At 44.0% G+C, this 20,030-nt stretch overlaps 1 protein-coding gene and 1 long non-coding RNA gene across 7 annotated transcripts in view; one reads left to right on the forward strand and one right to left on the reverse strand.

Moving 5' to 3' along the window:
* Positions 1 to 14,411, reverse strand: part of PINX1 (PIN2 (TERF1) interacting telomerase inhibitor 1) — a 62,926-nt gene extending 48,515 nt beyond the window's left edge. The window contains exons 1-6 of one of the 6 annotated variants that reach the window (XM_086745837.1): positions 14,366 to 14,411; positions 12,722 to 12,851; positions 9,100 to 9,209; positions 6,792 to 6,884; positions 5,978 to 6,056; positions 2,191 to 2,283 (exon numbers count right to left, since the gene is read on the reverse strand). In XM_086745837.1, the coding sequence (XP_086601963.1) occupies positions 2,191 to 2,283; positions 5,978 to 6,056; positions 6,792 to 6,884; positions 9,100 to 9,132 (298 nt within the window). In that variant the 5' untranslated portion in view covers positions 9,133 to 9,209; positions 12,722 to 12,851; positions 14,366 to 14,411. Of the gene's footprint in view, positions 1 to 2,190; positions 2,284 to 5,977; positions 6,057 to 6,791; positions 6,885 to 9,099; positions 9,210 to 11,562; positions 11,640 to 12,657; positions 13,183 to 14,365 lie in introns of those variants that run through there. The other 5 variants (XM_086745833.1, XM_086745832.1, XM_086745834.1 and 2 more) reach the window with 5 other exon arrangements.
* Positions 14,412 to 17,362: 2,951 nt separating this feature from the next.
* Positions 17,363 to 18,904, forward strand: LOC147601155 (uncharacterized). The gene is made up of 2 exons (XR_015258289.1): positions 17,363 to 18,143; positions 18,409 to 18,904. It is a non-coding gene; the product is annotated as an uncharacterized LOC147601155 (long non-coding RNA).
* The last annotated feature ends 1,126 nt before the right edge of the window (positions 18,905 to 20,030 follow it).

Raw genomic sequence — 20,030 nt, forward strand, 5'->3', positions numbered from 1 at the left:
ATTGCTTCTGAAAAGCAAAACCTCCATCTCTGCAACACACTGAAATATTCCAACTTACAGTAATCTTAAAGGTGAAACAAAGACTTCTGTGAGTTCCAGCAGGACTGTTATTCCCATCTGACTATTGTGTGGCTAGCTGAATATCATCAGGGGAAGCAAAGGGTGTGATGTGATATTTTGAGATACCAGTAAAAGTTTAGCCGATTCCCTAGTGCAGAAGCCTCTGAGTTGTCCCCAGCCTGGCTCAGAAAATTCTTTTTAAAAAGTCAGCACAAGTTAAAGAAACAAAACTAGTCTAAACAGGCCAAGTGACAGCACTCAGGAGTCTGCTGGGGTCTTATCTTACTCCACCTGACTTTCAAAACCACTGACCTCAACATGAAACTAAATACTCACAATAATGGACACAAAAATAAATCTGACTATTCCACCTGTTTCTTTTTCTCAGGATCCTTAACTGCCCACAGAGGGTACACGCAGACACATCAACCTAGAAGAGAAAGCGTTACCCAACTTTCTGGTGTCTCACTGCGATGTCCTTTCCCAAGCAAGCTGGATGGGTTTGGTGGCTGCTTTCAGCTTTGTCTTTTGGCCGAGGCTTGGAACATGAGACTTACATTCTTGCTGCTCCTCCTCTCACCCTACACTTTCTTTCCATGTCTTCCCCCCCTGCAATGTATCCTCCCTCTTTTTGCATTCTTTAATAGAAAACCAACTTAGGTGACAGCCCAAATCTTTTGCAGCACTCACAGTGCAACATCTACTAGAAAAGCAGTTGAAATCACTGTCTTAATCTCATATTGGTGCGTATTTCCCAGATCCAAGGCTGGCTGCTAAGGCTATGCATGGTGCTTATATTCCTCCAGCAGCGAGGCCACAAAACAGCACCAGAAACGGAAGCCGCATTTTCTATCGTCACTGCTCCCTTCTCCCGCTTTTGTATAAGCTCGTCTTGTTTAGTCTAAAAGGAAGCAGGATTGGACTTGAACATCAAGGACCACAACAACACCAGCCTTTCTCAAATAACTTTTCCTCTTTTCCTGAAAAAGGACAATTTCCCTGTTTTAGACCAAAGAGGGCACAATGAAACAGAGGCCTACCTTAAAGAAACACCGCAGCCAAACAACTAAGGGATATTGTTAATATGAAAGCCTTGCTCCATATTTTACATGCTCAAAAGACACTTCTTTTTCCTCTGTATTTAGTAAAAGGTTAAATCCAAAACAAAATAATTCCTCTTTGCTACTACCTCAAACAGGCCACGGCCTCTGTACTTGCAAGCCCTGAACCAATTTAATTGTTTAATGTTGTGACGTGGCAGGGTCATGTTAACACATTTGACTTCTGGGCCAAAACATTTAATCAAAAATCTCAAATCCCAACACCAGAATTTGGCCTCCGTTCAGACATCAATTACCTCTGGGTTAGCAGAGGCACTGCTTACCAGAAAACATTACACAGAGCTTTAAGTACAATAAATTAGCCATTAGTGGAAATCAATCCTACTCACACACTGAAATCCAGATGTACACACACACACACCATGTGCACAAGGATGTGTGAAAGAGGAACATAACCAACACAGAAACAGAGCAAAGGGTTGAACAATGCTCAAAAGCCAAAACCAGAGATGGCTGAAATAATGTCATTGCTCTAGGAAAGAAAGAAATTGCTGAACTCCTTGCTCTTGACATAATTTTTGTGGCCACCAACTGCTGTCCTAATTTATCCAATAAAGCATCTGATAGATGTAAGAGGGCTTTCCTCTTCCTGCACTCAGGTTTAATCTGATCGCTGATCTTATCCACATGATCTCTTAGCAGTGGTTACTGGAGATTGCAGAGGATAGCGCCGTGCAGATGCCCAAGTAACTCTGTTATCACCTTTGCTTCTCCCTCCCACGCTCTGCCCACGCACAGATCACTCAGAATATTCACTGTTCCTTTATTCAGCCCATGGTTCCTTCAAACAAATTGTTTTATTCAATAATATCAGCCCAAAGCCATTCAAAATTGTCAAAATAAAGAGGAACAGTGTATTATAGCTTACAGTAAGTTGCTGCAGGGGGTATTGCTAAACCAAGACTTTACTTGCCAAATTTAGACCTCACAAGGCAACAAATCACCTTGACATGCTTTTTTCTTTTTCTAATCTTGGCTAGAGCTTATGAAACAACAAAACTCCTCTTACCTTTTGCAAACTTCACATAATGAACACGTTTCTTGGAAGATTTGGATTTTTCTTCAAGACTGAATGTCTTCTTCTGATTATTCACTGAGGACTCTAAAAAAAAAAAAACAAAAAAAACAAAAAAAACCAGAAACAAACAGGTTCCAACCCTATTAGAGGCACTCTAATCACCAAATTCAAATATCAGTGTATTTGACTTTCTCTCTCAAAACCAAGTCTCAACAATTTATCACTACATTACTGAAGGAAGCACAGTAAGTTTTGCCTGAGACATGTTACTGCTTGATTTTTTTTTTCCACATTCCCTTCCCATTTCCAATCTAATATCATTTGAAAAGGTAGATACAGGTATTCCAGCTCAAAGGCAAAGTCTAATTTAACACCACATTTAACATCAACTATGGTAAGAAAAGAATAATAGGTCGGGTTTATTGCACTGCTTGTTACAAAGTATCTCCAGGGCCATAGCCTGAAAAAGATTTAAGAAATAGTATAAAATAAAATACTGAATTTGACTGGGTAGAAAGAAAAAGGGGGAAAAAAAATAAAAATAAAAATCACACAGACAGGCTTTCCACTTCTAACACTACACGACATGCCTCTATCTGGATATAGTGTGATACATCTGTGTAAGGAAATTAAACAGTGGCAGAGCTTTTCTGTCCCTGAGGTCAGCTAGAACAATTTGCCACATCCATATTATTTAATTTGCCTAGCTTCCAGAAGAGGGGCTGCATCTAAACTGTCCACTGGGAATAGTCTCTGGGTTTGGCTAAGTCCCAAATTCACTCAGGAGTTGTTTGGGAGAATGTCAGCTTGTGCAGGTCAAAGCCATGTAAAGGATTAGTGTAACTATTTAACAGCAGAGATATCAAGTTCCTGTGCTGTGGCAGGTTATTTTACTGGTACAGACAAACTCTTTGCATCCACAGAGCCTGTTAATTTACCAGATATTCTCAGAAGGAGGTAACCCGCTGCCTGGTTAATAACTACTTTATTAGCCTTGTCCTGGAAATAAACAGGCACCACAGGATTCTCTGCTCTGTAACTCTAGAAAAGGCTACTCTGGTGAGTTTTTTTTTTTTTTTCCTCCCAGTGGCAACTGGGATGGGTAGGGAAATCAACCCACACCCTGAGGGCCCAGTTGAGTCACCTTTCTCATAGGATTCCACCCCTAAAAGCTCTGCAGACCAAGCTTTTCTGACACTGGAATTACAGCACTTCACTGTTTGATAGGTAGTGACACCTGACGAAAGAGTCATTGACCTAAAAATGAAATCCGCAGCCTGCACTGGGAGGGCTGACTACCAGGGAGCAGCCAAAGATCTACACTTCCATTCACACACTAAGCCCTAATGAGAAGAGGAAGGACTAACAAACTCAGTTTCAGACAGAGTTTGCAGTCAGCTTGAAAATACTCAATAAAAAGGGTCTATGGGGAAAGTAAGCGTCACAACTAAAATATCCTGACCAGAGATGAGGCACTGTCAGTCTGCTCTCCAATTCACTTGTTCCAAAGGGAACATTACACAGCAAGGGATTTCCACAGGGCTTCCTCCTCCACGTTATTCTTACAGATGAAGGGGCAGCAGCACCGCCTTGTGCCTTCACAGAGGAATTTCACTACTGAAACGTGCTGGCACTTGCAATGGACAGGTAGATACATCCCTGTGTCTTCTAGTGACTGGTAAATCCTCTGACAAATTGAGCAAGCACTGCAGGAATAAGAATGCGCTTTTGAAAGCAATTTAGTCATGGTAATAAAACCACGTGTCACTTCTACAGCAAATCTGATACAGATGAATATTCCAAAGCACATTACAGACTCCTGTTGCTGCCCCATTTTATGAATGGGAAAGAGACACAGTCATCATCACTTGTTATCCCACCAAGCGTCAGGAATGAAAACTCCTGACTAGGTACTCAGCTAGGAAAAAAGGAAAAGAAAGCTAAAACACTGTACATCAATGTTGGCATACTAACCACCACAGGGGCCTTCCTTCCCAATCTCTAACTGCAATCCAACTCTGGCAACTACATCAGTTCTTTAAGAACAATGAAGTTTTTCAGCTGACTTTTAATGCAATTTGAAACTGGATGATGGCCAGTAATGTAACATTTGATCCCGTAGCACAGCTGCAGGCGGAGTTATACGGATGAGTTTTGCCAGCTTAAACAATTGCCAAAAAAACAAATTTCAGAGCAATGCTTGCAGTCTGCAAATCACCAAATGTGATTCTGACTGGGAATTTTCAATGTGCACCCAAATTTGTCCTCAGTGATCGAACACTCTTGTCCCAGCTCCTAAAAAGACCAAGGAAAAACAACTGAGTAAACTAGGGAGAAATAGGGTTTTCAGGGGCCACTTTGCTGGTACAGCTGACCCAGGGAATACTGCACAGATTTAGGAACAAGACAGCCTTGCTCAACGAACCGGCCTCTGTGCTGACTCATTGTGTCCTTAGGCAAGTCGTTTCAGCTCTCTGCTCACCAGCTTGCAGGTTTCCCACCAGTTACACCTAACTGATCTTCCCATGGCTCAAGTTGGAACTTGGGTAGGATTTAGTTATAAAGGTAGAAAGGAACTTTTGGAATTTCCCCACGATATGCTATTCTACCTCTCGAGGAGTTTAACTACAGCACCTAGCACTGTGTGGCCTCAGACCATGATGAGGGTTCCAATGCACAAGGATAAGTTAAAGAGTAATTAAAAAAAACTGTGTTAGTTTCAGAATTTTAATCCTAGCTTTATAAGATTAGAAGCCAAGTCTGATCCTTCGTGCTAACTGATTTTCCTCCTCCTCTTTCTACTTTTCCTCCCCTAGAAAACCTTGTGTGCTCAAATGTTAAGAATGAATGTATGAACAGTTGCTAAATTCACTAAGCTGGCAATTCTGCCACTAGCAGCACATGGACAGGCTGCTGCGTCCAGACAGAAACCCTTGGTTTAACAACACTCCACAGAGAGTTGTTTAGATATATGACCAGAGTTTAAACTTGAGAGACATCAGCCTAAGTAAAGGAAAAATGATAAACTACTTGATGTGTACAATTCTTTCTGTAAGCTCACACCCAGCAGTTTTGCATACCTTCATTTTTACAAACCAAGGTCAAACTGTACAAAGCTTTTCAAAATTAAAAGATTTTACAAATAGCCCTTTTGGGAAAGTTGTGTAGTTTCCCCACTTGTGTGCTCTACATCAGGGCTACAAAAATAATACACTCAAAAAACCCCACGCATAACTCTGAGTCGAAAGCTAGGAAGGAGCTCTCTGAGGACAGAAAAAGTAGGTATTTAAGAAACCACCAGAGCATAGAAGCCAGGTGTGACAGTTCATTAGTAAAAGGACAACAAACACACTGCAATGGTGAGTGATTCTGTTGTGAGCCTTCATACTGGCTCTGGCTGTTTTACAAAAAAAAACAAGCGCTGCTGTAGTGCATCCCAGGAAAAGGTCCCCCATGTCACGAGCCTGGATAAAACAAACAAGTCCAAAATTTTGTCTGCTTTTCCCAAAAAAAGCCTTTACTAGAGGACTGAGTGAGAGCAAAACCAACCCACTGAAATCTACACATCCAGGCAGACAAACCTGAGCACGGTCACGTATGGCGACATGTCCTTAGGCTCCCACTGATTTTGGGGGAGAAGGGGAAGAAGGAGGAGTTGTCAGCCCCAGCAAGGAGACTATTAGCAGCCCAAAGGATTAGGCCTCAGCTAGTCTTTTAAGACAAAGAATGGAATCTCTGCTAAGCTTCCAGCATCTGATTGAGCAAAGCATGAACCTACCTGTTTCACCCTGTCCGTGGCAATTATTCAGTTCAGCCAGAAGCTGGTTGAAGTCATCCTGATGAGCAATCCAGTTGTCCTGTAAATATCACCCACATGAATACAAGGCAAAAGTTTTCAGAACAGAAGCTTTGCTAAAACAGATACTAAGACTCCGCACTCTAAGAAATAACTTAATTGCATATACTCAGTCCTTGTTGGTGGGAGGGACCCTCAGAAGCTCCACAGGTGGCAAGGCCAACAATAGCTCACTACAGTCACTGCAAAGCATAGAAGTGATAAGGGTTGTGTTGTAAGTCCTTAAACAATACGGAGCTGCTGTTGGCTCTGCGTGTGCCCCGTTTGCGCAAGATGTTTTCAAAAGTAGGCAGGAAATACTAGTGCGGTATTCCAGCAAAGTTATTTAAGATGTTGATTATGAGACAAGCACCTTTAGGATTACATTTTTCTCTGTCCCTGTACCTGAACTCCAGTCAGAAAGGTGACTCTATCAGGAAGAGGGACAGCAGGCATAAAGCTAAGCTGGGCAGAAGATACAGGGAGGAAGCAAGTATTTCAGTGATTTTCTTGGAAGTAAAAAAAAAATCTCTGAACAGCCTGCTCCCAGAACTCATTGTAACCCTTTCAAGCTGGTACTTACTCCTAACACACCCAACAAAGCAGAACCAAACTTCAGGCCAAGAGTTTCCACAGAGACGTTTGCACAGGTACACGCTACCACCAGGTGTGACAACAGATTTCCCTAATGTCTCATTTTAAAGGCTGGGCTTTAGCTGAAATGGCAGCCACCTCCTTACCTGGATCTAGTTCTCACCTCGTAATTGACGGTTGCTCCTAACCCCAGCGTGTTGTTTTTCACCTGAACCTTGATATGTTCTGTATTTCCTTGTTCCTGAGCCCCAAGACCCTAATGAGGATTTAAGGGTAAAAATGTAAGGATTTTACAGCAGTGACTAAGCAACTACAGCTTTTCTACTGTGAGACAGTTTGCAATGAAATACAGCAAGAAACCACAACTTACTACTTATTTGCTTGCCTGTAACTGAATTCATTCACAGGCATTAGCACAAATGAGATACTAAGTTTTTTTAATTTACTACTTAAGCCTCCAGCAAAGTATTATAAACACTAAAATAGCAACAACATTAAGTAGCTGAGTGATTAACCAGGAAGCCACCTGACATTCCTAGGCAAGTCTAAAGTGTTTACAATTTTAAAACAAGATACTACACAAAAAGAACGTGCCTCTCACCAAAAATACCTCCGTCACTGGGAAGGCAGCTGCGTAACGGCTGCTAAGACAGACGCCACATAGAACGTACAATACAGAACGGAGTTATCTGGGGGTGAAGCAGGAGGGGAAGGGTCAGACTGCAGCTAGCAGGACATTAAGAACTTCTTTCATCTCATTCGCACTAATAAGCTGATGAAGAAACTGGAGCAAAGAAATGTTGGGTTTGCTTTCCTAAAAACCATAATCATACAGATCTGGGAAGCAATCTTTAGGCCCAGAATTATCTTTCTTAATTGTATGATCAGGGGAAAAACTACAAGTATTCCATTTAAAACTTAATTCCTGGTCATCTACCCATTTTTTTCCCCCTAATCTGTCACCAGTAACAAATCACCAGCTAAGGGTATGGCTATAATAAACACGTACGTGGCAGAGCAGTGGAGAGAAGCCCTGTGGATAGATCCTGGGCATATCCAGCTCTTGCTGTTATGGATCCAGAAGAGTTTATTTGGTCAGCAGGGTGGAAAATTTACCTCGAAACTTCTGCTAACCAAAAATCATGGAAGCGAGCAGGACACTTGGCCACACATCCTGCCATGACCCAATTCCAACACAACTAATACCAGGCCTAGTGTAAGCAGCTTAATTTCACTGCACAGATGGGCTTTTGCCCATTAATTTCATCAAGCTAAGGTTCCATTTGTCTGAGTTTGTAATGGAATGGAGAGATAAATCCTTTTCATACAGCTATAATTGTTGTAAAGGAAGATCTGGTAGCTCAACCATTGCTATGAAGAAGATGAAGGGGGGGATGACAGACAGAAAACATGAGGCCTGCCTTTCACACCCTGACACAAACAGTGTTATCTATTGTCAGAGAAGCTGTCTGCCTAAAATACAATCAGGACATTTAACAGCATTTTTTTTCTACTCTAATTTAGGTATCTATTTCAATCTTATACACATAAAACATCTATGCGTAAAATTTACATTAAAAGACAGTACTCAAGCTCCACACTCTTTAACAGTCTCGTCTAAAGCTCTGAATCAGGTACTACCGCTTGTTCATGAAAAGAAAGGCAGTCAGAAGCCAGATTCACAGGTGCCAACTGCAAGACAACAGAGGCTGCACTGAGAAATCCAAGAGTAGGCTTATTTTTCTCAGTTTTAATGCACTCATGGAACCGAGAATGACCCTAATTTTATCCCTTTCAGAAAAAAAAAAAAGGTGGGAGAGGAAATCTAGGAGAAGAATTAAATAAATATCATGGGGGGTTTGCGTGCGTTCATTTCATTAAACACGCTGACGTGCAGGCCCAAATCTCAGCTTTGCTGAGGCACCTTTGTGGAAGTTAAACTGCTTTTAAGGGGCTGCTGAGAAGTCTGCAGCTGTCTGTACTGACCTAGAGATTATTCTTAGAAGGCAGTGACCTCACCCTACAGGCACAGGCTGGAGCTGCAGAGGAATACAGCTCCCATAACGCTGTGTTTTGGCCATTCAAGGAGAAGATCAGAAGTAAGTTTTAAAAATGGGTGAAATATTGAAGCAGGTCCTGGAGTTGCTTTAAACTGTATCAAAAGCCAGGGAGAGAACTGAGGGTATAAAGACAACTTAAAACCTTTAACCATCACCTGGTTTATTGTGCCAACTCCTGCTCTCACTCCGGGACATAACCTTGTCAAAGAGAGAGGAGAAAAACTGGAAAGAAGGACAAGCACAAGCAATTACCTTTGTAACAAACTGTAGAAATCTAACATTGCTCAAACTCTTTAGTGCACTTAAGAGAATAAATCAAATACAAAGAACATGGTTGTTTTAAACACTGAGACCAAGAGTCCCTTGGCAGTCTTTCACCCTTCAGCTAGACAACTCTCCTTCATATCATACCTTTCCTTTGGACCAGCCCATCTTTTCCAGCATCTTCTGGCCAAACTTAGATTCATCTTTACTCCAAGCGCTATTTCGTGGATCCACAGACCACTTCTGCCTTCTACGCGCTAGAGCAGGAAAGAAAAAAATCAAACAGGCTCTACTTACATTTCCACAGTGCTCTTAGTATTTAATCAATTCAAGAAAAGCTCTTTATTGCTAAAAACCCAGAACTTATGCCAGACTAAACATGCTTTGGAGGTTTAATTTTACTAAACCTTATATTGCATAAAAAGGCCAGTGAAAATGCTAATTATTAATGTGAAGAATGCCAAAGTAAAATTGCAAGGATGTTGTCATCCCTAAGGATGGGCTGTAATTCAAGGAAGGCTTTAAGGATTACCATTTAGGTGTACAGGCCTAAATTCCATATTTATTCCAGTTTTGTTTTACATCTGGCTTCAACATGAAATCTACAGGGGATGAGCCTTTAGTGCTGGCTTTCTCAGTTCTGGACAACATCCACTGGCCAGTTTTGCTTCTAACCAGAAAGCAAAAGCTTTAATATTTGCCTTCATAACACAAACTAAATAAAAAAAAACAAAAACAAACAAAAGCGACAAGAGAAACTGAATTACACAACACAAACCAGTGGGATTTCAGCTTTTGGATTTGCCACAAAATGGTTTATTCGGAAACCGAATAGTCACCGGAAATTACTGCAGGTGTTAAGAGATCTGAAGGAGAACCAAGGCTCTTTTGTCCTGTGCAGATTACTAAAGAAACTACAGTCCCCCAGGCCCACGTGCGTGCATTTGCCTCTACCATCAGGAATAACTTCAATGAAATCAAGGAAGAAAAGCTAGCAGAGTCAACCAGTGACTTTAAGCGCGCACCTAAACATACGCAGGAAGACAAGCTAAATAAACAAGACAAATAAAGAATGGGAGACAGGAAGATCACAAACTTCATTAAACACGATGGGAAACGGTGGATCAAAAATGACCGATTAACCCAAGGTCAGCGAGAAGCCACCGTGCTTTCAACGTAATCAGGAAGTCATCTTTCCCTAAAATGCAACCCTTAGGATTTGGACCAGATGGACAGAATATTATCAGGGTGTTTGACCCATTTTTTTTTTGCCCAGTTTTGTTTCACCCTTAAAGAAGAAGTAGTACTGGTGGCTTTTTTTAACATACTTCCGAAGCTCTGAAGCTCCAAATTGGTGCTGCGTGGCAGCTCCATAAAAAGTAATAGTCTGATAAAGAAATTCATAAACCCTCAAACAGTCCATAAAAAAAACATTTTACGGGAGGTTAAATGGCTGAGTGCTGTGAGAGGAATCGGCACAGCACTCGCTTGGCACACTTCTCTACAGGAAAACAACAACTTCTTTCCAACAGGCAGCCTTCAGAGAAGCACCTACTACAAGCCCTGCTCGTGCTGCTAACAAAGGGTGGTAAAGCGCCTCTGTGGACTGGGATTTTGAATGCGCCCAAGCAAATTAGGATTCCCTGCTGCCCCACTGAGAACAAAAAAACGTGGCTCCCTCAGCGATGTGGCTCACTTCACTCATTTATTGCGGTGTTAGAAACACTGACCTAGGAATTGAGGACTCTTACCGTGCTTTGCCATCTTCTCTTACCCAAGACGCAAACAATCTTTAAGGTCGCAGGTTTCGAGGGACTTGTGGGGGGAATTAATTAACAAACTATCAAGCTGGCAGTAAAAGCAAAGTCCTATAAAAACAGGGCATACCTTGGCAGTTGCATTTGTCCATAGCTGACAGTGAAACAAACCACACACAGACAATAAAAAGCAGCAATTTAACTGAGGTTATGCCGCCCAGCCGAGCAGCAGCCCTCCTTTTCAACCATATTTTTTATTTTGTCCCTGTGTTTAAACTCTCCGGATTAACATCAGCTTTCCCTCACTCAGACACCAAAAAAACACCTAACTTTTCAATGCCTTTTTAAAAATCTAACTGTAACAACATTTTAAGTACGTCCACTTTCTGTTACGCTCTCTGTAACTAGCTCCTCAGCTGGAGACTTTCCAAATCCCAAGAAGTTAAATTCAAGCCACCGTATGTATCTACGGATTTGTCGACACAGAGGTAACCCACGTCAACTGAATGTGTGAATTTAAATTAACTTCCAAATTGAGCTGTTTGATGTAGTTCAACTAATCCCCTTGAAAAGCTAATTTTTATTAATTTTTCTGAAGATCTCTCTGTAGGGAAGCCCTAAGATGTTCTGCTCCCAGGAGAACCCTGATAACATATCACAAGGGCATCTAATACAGAAATTTCTCATCCTGAAGTTTTAAGAGACCTTCCCTTTCCCAGTACTTTCAAATCCAAGTATTTCAAACCTCTTAACTACCGCTACGGGATTAATCCTCACACTTCTGTCAGGTTCACCCACTCTTTATTTTCCAATATGGTAAGCTAGATGCAGGAAAATTAAGAAACTTGCTTACATCTTTAGAGAAGTATTTAGGAAAGTCAGGAACAACTTCATGTCACACACAGCAACCATAAAAATAATATTTCCTCTCCAAATAAAAACAAAAAAAAGACGACTGTTTGGTCAACAATTTACTAGAAATGTTTGTCCATTGATGACTTAAGAGCTAGAAAGGAAACAACACACTATCTTCCAGCTACAAAATTCAGCTCAGAAGTTAACACCCATCTCCTGGGCTCCTCATAAGACGGCGCTTAAGAGACAGCAACGCAACTCTGGGCCAGCAGCACCACCCAGTGGAGAGAAGCATCATTTAGTGAGATACTCCACTCAGACATTCTAAGATATGAAAAAGATCAATTATTAAACCCTCCTACTAAGCCTAATCCCGTGCCTGGAGTACACGTTTAACTGTTTCTGGGGCTGTTCAGTCTGGAGAAAAGGAGGCTGAGGGGAGACCTCATCGTGCTCCAACTCCCTGAAAGGAGGCTGTAGCCAGGTGGGTGTCGGTCTCTTTTCCCTAGAAATAAGTGACAGGAGGAGAGGAATCTGCCTCAAGTTGCACCAGGGGAGGTTTAGATTGGATATTAGGAAAAATTTCTTCACTGGAAAAGTTGTCAAGCACTGGAACAGGCTGCCCAGGGAGGCGGTGGACTCACCATCCCTGGAGGTGTTTAAAAGATGTGTGGATGTGGCGCTTAGGGACGTGGTTTAGGGGTGGACTTGACGATCTTAAAGATCTTTTCCAACCTAAATGATTCAATGATTCTATAACTATCATTTCTGAAAGTTCCCCATCAGGTCCAATCCAAACCCCTGCATATAGCTATATGCCCACGTATGGTACTAATACAGAAAAAAATAAACAGCTTCAATTTCTCCAACAAACAAAAAAAAAATATACTGCCCACAGAAGGCATATTATTTTTAATCCAAGCTATGAAACCTATTATTAAGATTTTTTTTTTTTCCTGAGAAGCACTGATAAGACAGACGGTTAATCAAAGTTTATTAAAAGTTAAAAAAAAAAGAATTCAAAATAAGTTAAAAATAAAAGCTAACTCTTTGGCCATTTCTGCAATTGATACTTTTTAAAAATTCACATTACACAAGCACAGAATCATTTTGTTCTTTCTCAGTTTAGTTCACAGCATCGCAAAAGTTTGAAGAACCTCTCGGGATCAGCTACTTCAACTCCCTGCTGAAGCAGGTTGTCCAGGACCGTGTCCAGTCAGGGCCTGAGGATCTCCACAGACAATACTCCACAGCCTCCCTTAGCAATTTGTTGCAGCGTTCAGCACCCTCATAGTTAAAAAAAAAACAAAAGATGGAATTTCTTGTGTTTCAGTTTGCACTCACTGCTTCTTGTCCTATCTGGGTACCACTGAGAAGTTATTTTAAGTCCCTGAAACACATGTGCTTGCAAAATGGTAGGAAAAACAATTAACTCCCCTCTCCAACTCTTTTTTTAAGATGAATATTAGTAAGAGCATCAGAACTTGACCGGGAATCACAAAAAAATAAAAAAAACTTATGTGTAACACAGCTTCACAATTACACTGAGGGTGGTGGGGCACTGGCCCAGGTTGCCCAGAGAGGCGGTGGATGCCCCATCCCTGGAAACATTCCAGGCCAGGTTGGCCGGGGCTCTGAGCAACCTGATGTGGTTGGAGATGTCCCTGCTCCTGGCAGGGGGGTTGGACTGGGTGGGCTTGGGTCCCTTCCAAAGCCAAACTACTCTATGACTATCGGTATGCGCAGTATCCAGACAAAGTAATTAACAAATTCTGAAAACAACGGTACCAAAATTTACATCTAAAATAATCAGAAAATGACATTTGTAAATGCAATTTTGTCTTCCTCGATTCACATCTGTATTTTCCACTGGAAAACATGTTTTCTAATCAGTCAGTATGGCTAAGTCCATCTTTCCTGCAGTTAAGCAAACAAAGTCATTAGACCCTGCCCTCTCACGTTAAGGGTGCCCCGACACCAGTAAGCTTACCAAAACCACCTAGGACATCAACAATACTCAGACATAAGTATATTAGTCCTGTTACATACAAACCTACAGCTGAGAAGTTTAATTTTTTTTACTCCTACACAGTTTCACATTTACTAGAAAAGCCTGCTTTACAGGAACGTATCTTTAACTTGGAAGAGAAGGCAGCAAAAGTTTTCAGTTCCCACTTTGGCCAGCCTCGCAAGAGTTCCATTTCCTGACCCGAAGAGCTCTACTCGAGGAAAAGTTATCGGCCAGGATATTCATTCAATGTTTTAATCAATTCTTTTAGATATGGAGAGCCCGAACTCTCAATCACCTCAGAGGTGAGAGTGAAGCTCTGTTTTACTCTAGTATCAGGAAAAGGTTAAAAAAAAAAAAAAAGCGTTGGGCTGTGTATAATAAAACGCCTACACAAAAGGCATAAGACAACCACACGGCCTTACTCTGGGTTCGGTGGATTTTCTTGCCTTTTCTGAAGCACACAAAACCCCTTACACCCCACTCTCACTTTTCCCCACTCAGAACTCCCAATGATCTCCGTAGCTCGCCCGTACGGGGGAGGGAACGAGCTGAGCTGGAACTCTAACCCCCGGCTGCCGCCCGAAGAGCAGAGCCTACAGCCAACACGGCTCCCCCCGAGCCCCGCCGCGCAGCCGCTGCACCCCAGCGCAGCTCCGACCCCAAGGCTTCGCGGCCCCGCAGCGAGGGCGGCGGGGAGGGCCTGAGGTAGCGCCCGGGATAACGGCTCTCCGTCCCCCCCCCCCCCCAAACCGCTCCCAGGGGCTCGTTCCCCGCCGGGAACGGCACTCACGCTCCGCCAGCATCGCCATCTTGGGGGCCTCCCTCCTTCGGCGGCGCATAGGGAGGGAACGCCGCCGTGCCCCACCTACCCCGCGGGGGACTTTTCTGACCTCGGGCGCAGGAAAAAAAAAAAAAAAAAGGCGGCGAAAGATATGCCTGATTTAAAAGTCTTGAAGCAGGCGAGAGCGGCGGCCAGTCGGGTGGAAATATAGGGTGGAAACGTGCTAATGTGCTACTAAAGAGCTCAAGAGACGTACTGAGTTGTAGGTGGGCTATTCTTGCGCGTTTCCCGGTGGATATTGGACAGGCACTCCTGCGGGCAGCCAGAGGCTGAGGGGAGGGCTGGGATATGAACGTCCCGGAATTTACCCGAATCTGTGCGTGTCCTGGGAGGGGGGAGTGGTGGGCGGTGGAGGGATCTCGGGCGCCTTGTGCAGCGTCCTCTGAATTTGCCATTATTTTGTCCCAGGACAGCTTTTGGTGCAGTCCAACAGCGGTGGCTTGAAGCTTCCTCGGGAAAATGACACCTTTATTCTCCTTTTCAAGATTTTGGAAGATTCTGTGGTGAACACAGATCTTCCTGTAATACCAGCTCAGTGCTGCTTCTCTTACCTGCCTTAGATGTGGAAAAAAAATCCATCTTTCTCCAGCAATTTATGTACCTGAAGACTGAACACAAGCCCTCCTTGATGTTTACTTGCTGATTCCAAGCACCCAATATTTCGCAGTCTTTTCTTGCAGATGATGTTTTAGAGCCCTCGGTCATTCGTGCTTTCTGGTTTTCAGCCACTCTTCAGTTGTTTCTTGTTTTATTTGAAGTATAGAACCCCAAACGGGACACACGTGGTGCTCCTGAGTTCTTCAAAGCACTTAGCTGGAATTACGGCTCTGTCTCCTCTCTGGCTATGTTTTGCCTCCGAGTGTAATATTTTGTTATCTAATCTCCCTGTCCCTTGCAGGGAAGTGCTACGCAGGGTTTTATATCCCCTATTCGTGCACTGTATTATTGCTGGGTTTTGCCGTTACTGAATCAAAACTTGGTTCTGTGTTTCCAGTTTGTTATATTGTTCTGAACTGCAGATTTTTGGTGTCTCTGCTGACTCTTTCCCAGCTTGGAGTCACATGCAAGTGTCCTAAGTGTGCTCTATACCTCACGTAAGGTCATTCATGGGAGTGTTGAGTCCTACCAGGATCAGAACAGATTGCCTACAACCCTTTTTTCGTCCATCCTTGCGTTTGGATGGCAGCTGGATGACAGCTCCCCCAGTTTGGCTTTTCAAATTGCTTTGTTTCTGTGCTTTTTCATTTAGATTACATTTCCCATTTGCTTATGAGAACACTGTGTAAGATAGAATCATAGAATGGTTTGGGTGGGAAGGAACCTTCAAAGGTCATCCAGTCCAACCCCCCTGCAAGAAGCAGGGACATCTCCAACCAGATCAGGTTGCTCAGAGCCCCGGCCAACCTGGCCTGGAATGTTTCCAGGGATGGGGCATCCACCGCCTCTCTGGACAACCTGGGACAGGGTTCCGCCACCCTCAGTGTAAACAATTTCTTCCTAATATCTAATCTGAATCTCCCTCCCTCTATTTTGAAACCATGACCCCTCGTCCTGTCACACCAGGCCCTGCTGAAGAGTCTCTCCCCACCTTTCCTGCAGCCCCCTTTGGGCACTGGGAGGCTGCTCTCAGGTCTCCCCGGAGCCTCCTCTTCTCCAGGCTGAACAGCCCCAGCTCTCTCAAAAGAGACAGTTTCTAAAAACTTTATAGACAAAAAAAAAAAAACAGAAATGATAACCATGTATTTTTCTCTGTAAGATCCTTTCTGTCAGTCAGCAGAGAGACTGACACGATGGAGTTTGTTCTTGGCAAATGTATAAACTTACAAACAACTTGTTGATTTATTTTAATAGTTTATACTGAGTTCCTATTGATCTTACTATTCTGACTGTCCCTCTTTAAAGGGGAGTATCAAACTGGTCCTTCTCATGGTCTTCTAGAAGAGAAGCTCAAAATAAGCAGGCAATGTGCCCTTGCAGCCCAGAAGGCCAACCGCATCCTGGGCTGCATCAAGAGGAGCGTGGCCAGCGGGTCGAGGGAGGTGATTCTGCCCCTCTGCTCCGCTCTGGTGAGACCCCACCTGGAGTACTGTGTCCAGTTCTGGAGACCCCAACACAAGAAGGACATGGACCAGTTGGAGAAGGTCCAGAGGAGGCCATGAAGATGCTGAGAGGGCTGGAGCAGCTCTGCTGTGAGGCCAGGCTGGGAGAGCTGGGGCTGCTCAGCCTGGAGAAGAGGAGGCTGCGGGGAGACCTGAGAGCGGCTCCCAGTGCCCAAAGGGGGCTGCAGGAAAGGTGGGGAGAGACTCTTCAGCAGGGCCTGCTGTGATAGGACAAGGAGTAATGGTTTTAAAATAGTGGGGGGTAGATTTAGATTAGAAATTAGGAAAAAAATTTTTACGATGCGAGTTATAGAACACTGTCCCAGGTTGCCCAGAGAGGTGGTGGATGCCCCATCCCTGGAAACATTCAAGGCCAGGTTGGATGAGGCTCTGAGCAACCTGATCTGGTTGGAGATGTCCCTGCTCCTTGCAGGGGGGTTGGACTGGGTGGGCTTTGAAGGTTCCTTCCCACCCAAACCATTCTATGATTCTATGATTCTAAGCCCACATCCAGCCAGCAGAAATTCTCACAGTGTGTGTTCTCACCAGACTTTTTTTTTGCCAGTTCTCTGTGTACTTTCAGGTCATGTTCATCAGGCTTGACTGACGTAAAAACAAATAAATACTTTCCAATCCTTCGCTACCTGGGAGAGAGGTCTTTTCCCTTTGCCGCTCTCGTGAATTGTGTTAGCCACCTGAGTGCGTCTCATCCTTTCAGTGAAGACTGAACGGATGAATCGTGCCCTGCTCCCTCTGTGTGCAGTGGATCAGCCTGGCCTTTGCTCTTTTGCCTGCTGCACATATGAAGCTTTGCAGCAGCAGGTTGTATCTCGCTCAGTGCCTTGAATTTGCTCATTTTGTCTCTTACGCTCGTACGCGTCTGTTTGTGCTCTGCCTAAGTTGCTCTTGCCTCTGCTTCTTGCGTCCTGGCTTGCAGCTGGGTGTTACGCACCGATGCGCTCATTGGTGTTAGGTTTTTGTCTTTAATTCACAAACCAGGCTCCTAAGAGGCTGTCTGGTAATTCTCTGAGCTTACTGAGATCTACCTGAAATCTATCAATTTATTTTTTTTTTTGTTCTTCTACTCTGCTGCCTTAGGAAGTGGAACCATCATTTACACCTGCAAATAACCAGCTCTGTGGCAGCTTTCAAGGTTTCACTTACTGTTTGTCTCCAGGAGGAGATCCCTGGGGATCAGAATCAGCCCTAAAATAGCCTTCTTTCTGGGATCTTTTTTGCTGTCCTAACAAAATTTATACACAGCAGAGACTTGGAAAGCCTAGGACAGGGTCCACCTCACCTCCCTTAACTGCGCACGAAGCGAGCCTGTAACCTGAATTCCCAGTGCCCATCTTTCTTCTAACCCAGAGGGAGTTTAGATCCCCAGCTGATTCTCTGGATAGCTCTAGTTGAATTCTGTCGACTTTGCTCTCTTCCTAAGGGAGGACAGGCCAGGTGAGCTCTCGTGTCACCACCAGCCCTGTGATGCTGGTGGTTCTCAGTCTGACACCTCGTCTGCTTTCTCGTGCTCGCAGGTCACCCAAGCAGGATCCTGCTCCCCTTTTGTCACCACCCAGCCGTTCTCAGCAGTGGCCACTCTTTGCTGTCGTCTGGATCTGAAATTTAAGGTGATGTATCCTCTTCTCCATCATCCTTCTACCTCTGTTTCCTGAACAAAGTTCTCCTCCTGGCAGTCATAGCCATTTCTATGAATTATCCCTCCGAGGTCTCTATTCCGTCAGCTAAATGTCGGTGTCATCTATGCATTAACTGTTTGCATGGTCACTTGTTTGAGCCATTTCACACCAGCCAAATTCTGTTTCCATTTTTGATTCTGGAGAGGTGTAAGTCTTCTGTCTGAGAACTGAGTGTAATTGTTGGTCGCTCCAATAGGTAGCAGCATTACACACGTTTGAGTCGGCTTCGCTGTGCTGTAAAGACGTCACTGAAGGTGGAAGATTGGAAATAATTTCTGTTGAAGGATGCCTTGAGGCTGAGATTTATTTCTTGTTTGTTTTTGAAACTTAATATTTGACTACATCAGAACACTTCTACTTCCAAAGCTGTCTCACTCCCCTGCTTCCAAATAATCACTGCTCAAAACAAATGAGATCATGCCTGCTTTAATTATTGCTGACTGTGTCTGCTTAACAGTAGGCTTGAGGTCAAGGTCCAGATTATTCTACACAGATGAAGACTCAGTTCTTGGAAATTAGTAGTTTAAAGTGCTGATCCTAAAAACATTTAAGTACAGGAATATCCACAGGGTCAGCGAAATCGGGCAATACGCACAAAAGGGGAAGGTTCCATCTAGGGACAATTATTGTATTTCACAGTCACATACCCGAGTAAAAGCTGATGTCACAGGAAATAAAAATGCATGTATGCACTTATGTGTATGTTTGTATATGTTTTTTCTTCCAAGAGCAAGAACAGCTAATACGGGTCATTATAGCCCTCTAAGAATATAGCCTGAAATCCTATTTCCAGTGTGCTTGGACTGGTGGAAGCGTAGCTTTTCTCTGAAAAATAAAGCGATAAAGATGCCTGCTGGGCATGACATTCCGAGCTCTCCACTGATTCCTCCCAAGGGTCTTACTTGAAAAGAGGTGTTTCCTGACAGCCGGCGCTGCAAAGATCATTTAGGGCTCAGAGATGTGAGAGGGGTATTTTCCTCCTTGCACATCGTTATCGATCGCACGGTGGCTGCAGCCTGCGCTGTGCTCTCAGTGTCAGCTCCAGAGTTCCCACAGGCTTTGGGGGATTCCCGTGACGCCACGCGCAGGTTGAGGTGTCTGGGTCTTAGGGAGAGATCCAACTGGGATGCACAGAGCTGACAATGCAGAGAATGGAGGAGGGTTGCAAGCGCGTCTGAGCCTAATTACCCACCTTGCTGTCCCCGTTCCACCCGGAGGAGACCTGTGGAAGGGAAGAGGGAGAGAGTTACATTTCCTGGCTAACGAGCAGCTCCTGTGCCTCCCAGAAGGGCAGCCACCAGTACCAGCGACCGGCTCATGCCACCAGTCTTTTGATCCCTGAGGCCACTGGGGTGGAATCAGTGAAGATGTTATAACCCCCTTGGAGATGACGGGGGGACAGGCACTCGCAGGTGGGGTTCAGATCACCTAACACGAGGTGTCTGCAAGAGATGTCTAGATCTGAATGCGTCGCCCTGAGTTCAAACGGAGAAGAAACAGCATCACTCAAAAAATCAATTTTTTTTCTCTCTATGCCTCGTTCAAATGCCGCATCAACAAGGGAGATATGAGGAAGGAGAGGAGAGGCAGCCAGGAAAAGAAAAGAGAAGTGGGGAAAAAAAGGAGGAGAACAGCAAGTAAAGAAATAAGATGTGAGTCCTGGCTGCGCAACAGGTCATTTGTGAGGCAAATCAGCCTCTGTTGTGTGCTAAATGGCCTGAGGCCAGGCTAGAAATGCTTATTGAGCGAGTCCTGGGAGGGGTGTGATGGAAGCACTAGGGACAGGGACTGCCTGGAGACCTTAAAACGAAAAGACAG

This window comes from Chlamydotis macqueenii, chromosome 3, assembly GCF_036417535.1.
Source record: "Chlamydotis macqueenii isolate bChlMac1 chromosome 3, bChlMac1.mat, whole genome shotgun sequence".
In the NCBI taxonomy this organism is placed as follows: Eukaryota; Metazoa; Chordata; class Aves; order Otidiformes; family Otididae; genus Chlamydotis; species Chlamydotis macqueenii.